The 8,403-nt window shown below is 59.2% G+C and overlaps 1 protein-coding gene across 1 annotated transcript; it reads right to left on the bottom strand.

Moving 5' to 3' along the window:
• Positions 1-478: 478 nt before the first annotated feature.
• DMRTA2 (DMRT like family A2) lies at positions 479-3,819 on the bottom strand. The gene is made up of 2 exons (XM_059064189.2): positions 3,249-3,819; positions 479-1,728 (listed from the first exon to the last, which is right to left on the bottom strand). Exons 1-2 carry the CDS (start codon positions 3,802-3,804, stop codon positions 674-676), a joined length of 1,611 nt encoding a protein of 536 aa, XP_058920172.1. The 5' UTR covers positions 3,805-3,819; the 3' UTR covers positions 479-673.
• Between the last annotated feature and the right edge of the window lie 4,584 nt (positions 3,820-8,403).

The raw sequence follows: 8,403 nt of genomic DNA, 5'->3' as shown, positions 1-8,403 counted from the left end.
TATATATATGTATAGTTTATATATAGATTTATACATATATAAAAACTCACACTGCACCAAGGAAACCCATGCTTATCGGCATAAGCAACAAAGAGAGCGACAAATACCGCAACGAGGAAAGTGCACCTTAGAACTTGTTTCCTTTTTTTTTTTTTTTACAATTGATATCGATATATATGTGTGTCCCAAAGACTCGACTCAGTGCCAAGAGATTTATACATCCTAAATTTATATTTGTTAGAGCGAATATTAAATTTTTTTAAGGGAGGGGGAGACACAGAAGACAGACTCTCGGGACTATCCTGCCAACCGTTTGGGAGCGCGGGCAGGTGTGACGAGCATAGTGACAGGAGAGGCAGGAGCTTGCGCGGCGGCTGCAGCCTCTGAATTCTCAAGAATTCCCGGCCTTCTGAAGGGACGGGGAGCCGTGATGGGGTCGCGGGACGAGGATGGGGGGGGGTCTCACATCCCCTCCGAGAACATCTGCATCTGAAGTTGCTCCTCTTTGCTCAGCTCTCCCCACCCACCGTCCAAAACAAAACTGAAAACCACCTTGGAGCGAGAGGATCCCAGCCGGGGCGCAGAGAGCGCACCACGCAAAGACGGGCCGGCGGCCCGCGGGGCAAGCCTGGGGTCCCTGTTTGGGGGCCGCCCGAATGCCGGGCCGCTCGCCCTACTGCTTCTCAGGGGCGCCATTGACCATGGGCCCGTACAGGCCGCCGCCGTAGGTCGGCTCCTTGTGCACAGCAGCGGCGGCGGCCGAGCGGTCGCGCATGAGATCACTGAAGGCGTAGTCCATGGGCGGGCGAAAGCCGAGTGTGGGCACCAGGCCGGCGGTGGAGTAGGGAGCCATGAAGGCCAGGCCGCGACTGTGCGCCGCCGCCGCCGAGTAGGCCAGGCGCAGGGGGCTGAGGCCAAGCGGCGCTCCCAGCGGGTAGGCGCCCGCATCGGCGCCGAAGTGACTGGCGTTGGGCTGCAGTGGCGAGAAGGCCGAGCGGCTGCTCAGAGAGCCCAGCGCCCCGGGCGCCATGGCGCCGGCCAGCAAAGGTCTGTGGTGCGGAGGTGCGGCTGGGCCCGCCTGCAGCGGCGCGGGCAGCCCCGGCCCCCCGGCGGCCGCGGCGTCGACGCGGCCAGGCCACGCGTCATCCGCTGCTGCTGCTGCTGCCCCCACCGCGGCCTTATCGGGGGGCACGGCGGGGCCTAGGCCGGCCGCGAGGCCCCCGCGGTGGTGGTTCAGCACCTGCTCGATAGCCTGCACCACGTCGCCGCCGCAGCCCTGCAATACTAGCTCCAGGACACCCCGCCGGTGGCCCGGGAAGACGCGCGTCAAGATGTCTAGCGGCGTCCGCTGCCGTGGACCCGGGCCCCCGCCCAGCCCGGGCGCGGGCGTGGCCTCTGCCTCTTCTTTGTCGGCCTCGGAACCGGATTCTGAACCCAGAGGGCTGGCGGATCCCGGGCTGTCCTCCTCGCCGCCGCCTCCGGGGCCAGCGCTGCCTGGGCAGCTGCCACTTGCCTCCTTGGAGGCCCGGGCCAGGGGCGACCCAGAAAAGGACTCGCCGTCGCCGTTCTCCGAACCCGAGCCCGCTCGCACCTCTGGGGACGATGTCCCGGGACCAGAGTCCGCGCCGTCGGGTGATAAAGGCTTTCCCGGCGGCGGCTGCGGGCTGCCTGAGCGGCCTGCCTGAAGCAGCGTCTTGGGGAATACGTCAAACTTCTGTAACTTGGCCTCTAGGAGGGGAGAAAGGGGTATGTAAAGGAGCGGTTAGCAGGGAAGTGACCGCACCCCACAGCACCAGAGCCCTTTGAATTCCAGCTTCCTTTCCCTCTGAGCCTCACAACCCTCATTCACTGGCTCCAAAGCCCTTCTTTCTTTTTCTTCCAGCATTCCTTCCCCTCTGAGCCCCTACAGCCCTGGCTCTTTCTCGAATCCCAGAGCACATTCTCTTTCTGTACCCAGAACCCCAACCACCTGTGCCCTGTAAACTCAGTGTCCAGTGACCCTCTTCCTACATCTGTGCCCAATACCTTCACCCTTCCTAGTCTTGGCTTGCTCTGGAGAAGTGGCCTGACCCAGAGGTCAAACAGGAGCCAACACAACTTGCACCTGCACCGCACACTGTATAGAAGACCTCACTCCACCCCTGTGATTCCAAGAGCCAACCCAGCCCTGGGTGCTCTGTGGCCCTGGGCAGCACAGCCTGGAGGGGAATGCACCTTGGGCATTTACAAGATCCCAAGCCTCTCTACAGGCAAAAGTAGAGCCTCTATTTCTAATCCATCCTTTCCAAAATTAAGACCTAAGTGGGACTTCCCTGGTGGTCCAGTGGTTAAGACTTCACCTTCCAACATAGGGGGTCCAGGTTTGATCCCTGGTTGGGAGCTAAGATCCCACGTGCCTCCCGCCAAAAAACCAAAACATAAAACAGAAGCAATATTGTAACAAATTCAATAAAAAGACTTTAAAAGTGGTCCACATTAAAAAAAAATCTTAAAAAAAAATTAAGGCCTAAGAAGTTCTTCCCTCCCAAGCTGGAAGCTGAGTGAGCCCTGGCCTAATTCCGCACCCCCTCCGCCAAAAGCCTAGGGAGTCTCAAAGAAGAGGGTGCGGCCAGAGCCAGACAGGGAGTGCACTGGGAAGAGGAAGGGATTGAGAGAAGGGAGAGAGGGCATACTCTGAGAAAAGGGAGACGAGCGGGGAAGGAAGCTAGAAAGGAGCAGGGCGGTTGACCAGGGAACGTTAGGAACTGGAGAAAAGGAATCCTGCGGGGGCGGGAGGGGGGTGGGGCTGGGAAGGAATTCGGCGTCCTCAGTACCTAGAGAAAGCGAAGCGGGGCGGGGGAGGGGACTTGGAGAGGGTCGGATTGCTGAAGAGAGTTGGGAAGGAGCGGAGGGATCTGCGGCGTGTGCAGAAGCGCAGAACGAAAGGAAAGATAAGACGCGTGGGTTCTCGCGCTGGGGAGAAGACCCAGCGAAATGAGCAAGAAAACTGGGACATGGCTGCGTGTGGGTAGAGGCAATAAGATTAAAGCGTTTACATTTGGGCCTGCGGTGAGAGAAAGGAATAAAGAGCAAATGCTTCAGAAAGGGGAGAAAGGAAAGTTTGTGTGTTTATGCCTCAAATCAGGGGCTTAGTGCGCAGCAACTCCACCAGGTGGGGTGTTTGGAGAACGGGATTCTACTCTTTCAGGACCGAGACAAGTCCCTGGGCCGCGCGCCCCTGGACCCCGTCCCTGCTCCGCACTCCTCACCTGAGCTCCCCGCGCCCGCGGCGCCGCCTCCCGTCCCCGCGGGCGCTCCCGCTCCCGGCCCCCCGCCGTCGGCGGCGCACACAGAGCCGAAGACCTCGTAGGCGGGTCGCGGCGGGATGATGCCGTTGGCGGCGGCCAGCGCCAGGCCCTCGGCAGTGCCGTAGAGAAGCTGTAACTCGCGCGCCTCGTTCTCTTCCTGCGCCTGTTGCCTGCGCAGCGCCACCTGCGCCGCCATGACGCGCTGGCGCTCGGCGATGAGCGTGCACTTGGCGCACAGGCAGTCCTTCCAGCGGCAGTAGCGCTTGTGGCCCTTGAGCGCAGACACCACGCCGTGGTTGCGGCAGCGCGCGCACTTGGGGGTCCGCGGGTACTTCTCCGCAGCCCGCAACAACAGCGGCGGCGCTCGTAGCAAGCCACCCGCCACGCTCACAGGTAGCGAAGCGGCTGCCGCCGCCGCCGCTGCCACCGACGCCACCGAAGCCACAGGCGGCCCCGTCGCTGTCGCAGCCGCCGTCGCCGCGCCGGGTACGCTGGGCAACTCGGAGCGCAGCTCCATGGCAGGACCTGGCGTGGAACACCGTGGGAAGAGGGGAGAAACTTGCGGTGAGGAGCGCATGGTGCGCTAAGTTAAAGCGTACCCTGGAGAAATCCAGGTGTAGAGAGGGGCATTTCGGCAGCGGGAGGTTCGGCTAGCAGTTGCCGAATCGCTGGGAGGAGGTGCCTTTGGAGCCCCCTTGTAAATGCCCAGCTCCCCGACCCCACTCCCACCGGAGTTCTTACAACTGATTTATGCATTGGGTGTAAGATTTCATCTGAATAAGTGGTTCCACTGGAAAAAATTAAAAGACATAAAGTTTGAAAGTCATTGGTTCAGATGAATGTAACAAGGGTTTGAAAAAAAAAAAAGATCCCCCAGAGTTTAGCAGAGCTGAGGTTAGACAGGCAGAGAGAAATGTTTGTTTGATGGGACTCGAATTAGAAAATTTTGACCCAACAGTTAGACTGATGCCAAGAGCAAAACAGGAAAACCCGAGGCGAAACGTTCAGTTTTGTAGAAGGGTGAAGAGGAGGATGATATCAAGGCATAGAGTTCAGCTGGTTGGGCTGGAAGATTTTTTGCTGGTGGGAGCAGGAGAGTTGGAGAGAAAACTCAGGGACGAAAAAAAAAAAAAAAAGCTCTAGGAAGTGGAGTGAAGTCTAGGAAACAACTCAGGGGCAAAGTTAGGCCCAGGGGCCCAGGGACCCGTGGAAATGTGGGGGTCCAAGTTCCAAGGGGCGGGCCTCCAGGGGGAAGAGAAAATGGTGTGGAGCTGAGTTCAGGAGGCCTGGGGAGGTGGATTACGGAGGAAATGCAGTGGAAGGATCTTTCTTTCGATAGGCAAACCCAGCCCGAGGATTAGCTTGAGGGGCGAGAAACAGGTAATATGGGGGTCGGGGACCCAGGGTCCACGAGGGAGAGAGGGGTGTGCGTGAATAAAAACCCCTCAGGCATAGGCTGGGCTTGGAGTTGGAGTAAACCTGTGGCACAGTTTTTAGCCTTGTAGTCTGGAGTAGTCGGGGAGGAAAAAGTATCTTGCAAAAGTTAGGCATTGCAGGAGGGAGAGCCTTTTAGCTGACCAACTCACCCGGCCTTCCCCTCCCCTCCCGGTTTAGGGATCCAGTCGTCAGACACGCCCTCTCCATTCTGGGGCACCGCGGGACCCCGCTCGGGAGCAGATTCCCAAGTTCTGGTCTCGGAGTTAGGTTCCTGGGACTTGAATGGCCCAGCAGGCACCACCGAGGCGTGGGAGTCGCCTCTGGTACTGGGTCTGAGAGAACGCAGGAGTCCCCCCTGCGCCGTGGCCTCAGAAGGCCCAAGCGGGCCCAACTCTAAGCTTCCGCCACGGCCTCCTCTGGGTCCCCGGTTCCCCGCCTGAGCCCGAATCCTGGTGTGTCTGCCCAAGAATTCTGGACCCCGTTCCTTTGCGCGCTGCCTTCTTCCCTCAGGCCCCTCGAGCCGCGCAGTCCCTGAGGCCAAAGTGGCCCGGGCTTCATCAGCAGGGGCGGAAGGCCGGGCCGCCTCCCATGCCCTCCCTGCGGCCCTCAACTACCTGCCTTGGGCTCGGGGATCCTCCTCCGCGGGCGCTGCACGCGCCTCCCAGCTCCGCTCGCGACGCTGGCGCTCTCAGCCTCTTCCCCTTGCCCCCGGCCCCTTATCTGACCACGTCACCCTCCTTCAGTCACCATGTCCGAACTTCCGGACCCCCTCAGAACGCTGCGCAGTCCAACCCTTCCGTCGGAAATCGGAGCCGGGGAACCGTTTAGGGATCAACTGGCTGGAACCCGCGACCCGGCCCTTGCCGCGCCGCGTCCCCTCGCGGAGCGCGCCGGACGCTGCACACAGCTTGGCCCCAGCTGCCCGGCGCTGCCAGACTCTCAATGAACAGCTCCCCCGCTCTATTGTTGCTCCTTAGGGCTCCATTAGACAGAATTGGCCAACAATGTGGCGCCTGCCATTGGCCAGGGGAGGCAGACGGCGCTCTGATTGGCCGGGCCCCCGCCCGGGGAGCCCCGCACTCTACAGTGTCCGAAAGATTCGAAACTCCAAAAGCTTCTCTGAGGGCCTCGGGGAGGGGAGGGGGCGCTCCAGGGAAGGAGTGGAAAAAAGTGGGCAAGGAGGAGCGTTGAAAATACCGTGACAAGTAGTTTCCGTGTGCCCGAGAGCGTGTGAATTGCGCCTAATTACCGTGTCCGGTGCGCCTCTACGTAGACGTGTGTAACCCCTCCGTTTCTGGGGCGCGGGCTCCGCTGCGCCGCTCTCACTGGCCCGCGGCGCTTGGCAAGGCCGACCTCCCCAAGTAGCCCTGGTGGCCCAGGGCGGGATGGGGGCAGGTGACAATTCAATTACCGCGGTCGGGGTGGGGGTGGAATGGGAGCGCGGGGGTGGAGAAGGGAGGGTGCTCATGGCATAAATGCCAGGAAGATTTTTCCTCCCTCCATCCGGCTCTGTTTCGGCATGCTCCCAAGTCCAACGCGTTTGGGGTAATGGAGGCTGTTCCCCCGCTCCCCCGCCGCCTTTAAAAGGCAGATCCTTTATTTTTAAAGTCCTGGTACGATAGGCGTCACGGAGGGTAAGTGTGGCTTGAGGCTTTTCGTTTTTAAGGAGCCGGGAGAGGAGAAATGAGATGGCGCTTCCGGTCGGCGCCCGCCGGGGCAGTGCGCTCTGCGCCTTTCCTTTCCCAGCCCCTCTAACCCCGTCTTTCTGCCGATTTTGCTTTCCTTTCCTCACTTCTGCAGCATCTAGATATCTTTTCCGTGGTGGTGGGATTCTTTTCGTCGTTGTATTAAGTTAACAGTTGGATTTTCTTTTTTAAACGAAAGTAAAAAGTGGCTTCTCTCTGTCTCCCCATATCCTCTTGGACGCAGGACGCACATCAGTCTGCCTGTTCTTCCGGTCCAGAGACAAGGTCGCCGCGAGCCCCAATGAGTAGTTTTAACTTTCGCCTTACCCTCCCGTCCTGACGTCACGGCTCTGAGGAACAGCTCGGTGCGCGGAGGAGGTAACAGTTTCGGATTTTGTTTCCCTCTTGAATGGCAACATCTGGAATTAATGCCGCGGTCCTCGGGCGGTATCGCTTCGGGTTTCTCTCGCTGTGATTCTCTTTCCCTTTACTTTCTGTCTTTTCCTCGTTCTAATGTTCTCTCACTCATTTTTCTTTTCTACTTTTCTCTCTCTCCTTCAGAGTAAAGAAAATTCGTTTAATTCACGAGAAAAAAATGAGTTTTCCAGTCGTTCTCCCTCCACTCCCGACCAAGGGTCGCATTGTTGCCCTTTTGAACTTCCAGGGCCCCCAGGCTCTGGCCTGCGCCAGCCGGGTCTCGAACGTACTGGACGTGCAGACTCGGCCGGGGGCCTCGGAACGCAGCCCCTTCCACTTGGCAGGTCTACTGCTGCCAGTCCGAACGCCTCTGACGCCGGGGGTTGGGGATTGGGGTAGGAAGGCGAGACGAGCGAGGCCCCACCGCACAGCGCGGGACCTCGCGCAGGTTCCTCGGCGAAGCCAAACCGAGGACCGGGGCGGGGGAGGGGGTGGTGCGCGCAAGAGCCAGGCGTATTCGGACAGATTGCTTCCAGAAAGTTGACCAGGGCCGCGCGCAGCGTGCTCAGACCTTGACAGTCTGCGATAAGGCTAGAAACCCGGCTGTTCGCTCCTAGCAAATTCCACTTGCTGGAGCCTGAGAATGTGTTTGGGAGAGAGAAAGGGGTCAGCTCCCTCTGGGTCTCCGGCATGGACTGCGGGTAAGGAAGTGAGTCTGGGATAAAAATCCTTTAGGAGCAAAGGACCCAGACCCCACCTTCCAACAACTTGAGGTTATGAGGTCAAGGAAATCTATGCGTTAACTGCACCCTGGCAAAGCGGTGGGTGGAGAAGAGACGACAGAATCCGGCGCCTCCTCCCAGAGCTACCTTGGATAAAGTTTTCGAGACATTATTTTAAACCCCAAACGAAATGAACAATAGAAATCTGCCTAGCTTCCGGGGGGGCGTTGGCCCAAACACCCCTCTTCGCACTTAAGGCCAGGCCACTGTGAGATTCCCCCAGTCCGGTCCCAGTGATCCTGCGGCAGCCAAGGGTCAAGCTACAGGATTTGGGATCCTCGCGGTTTCCCGCTGGAGTAGAAGGAATCTCATTTTCTTAAGTTGGGGAGAGGACATCCTGGAACCCAGCCCAATCAGGGGGACCCTGCCCACCCCTAGAGCAGTCACCTCTCTCCTCGGGTTCACAGCCCAACAGGTCCGGGACCCACAACCTTTCTTCTGATATCCCCGAGGTTCTGATGTCCTCCCTGCTCACAGAAGTGAATGTGTCATGGAAGGAGTCAGAGTAACCGTCCTTGGTCGAAGTCACTGCACTCACACCCCCATAGGCCACTCTGAGCTAGTCCTGATTTGGCCTGTGCTCTCAGAGGGGAGCAGACCAGAAGGGGGTGGCTGGACAGAGCTGCCAGCGGTGGGGAGAGCATGCCCAGACTGAGGCATTAGGGGCTACGCCCCTGGCACACACCAGAGAGTGGCTTCACAGCTGGACACACAGTCTGCACGTATGACCTAATTCTGCACAAGTCTTGGACACACCTCGTACCTGCATGGAGTGTCCGCCCAGGGGGTGCATGC

Source organism: Kogia breviceps, chromosome 1 (assembly GCF_026419965.1).
Source record: "Kogia breviceps isolate mKogBre1 chromosome 1, mKogBre1 haplotype 1, whole genome shotgun sequence".
Lineage (NCBI taxonomy): Eukaryota > Metazoa > Chordata > Mammalia > Artiodactyla > Physeteridae > Kogia > Kogia breviceps.
The sequence above is the reverse complement of the archived record's forward strand: the minus strand, read 5'-3'. Positions and strand labels throughout refer to the sequence as shown.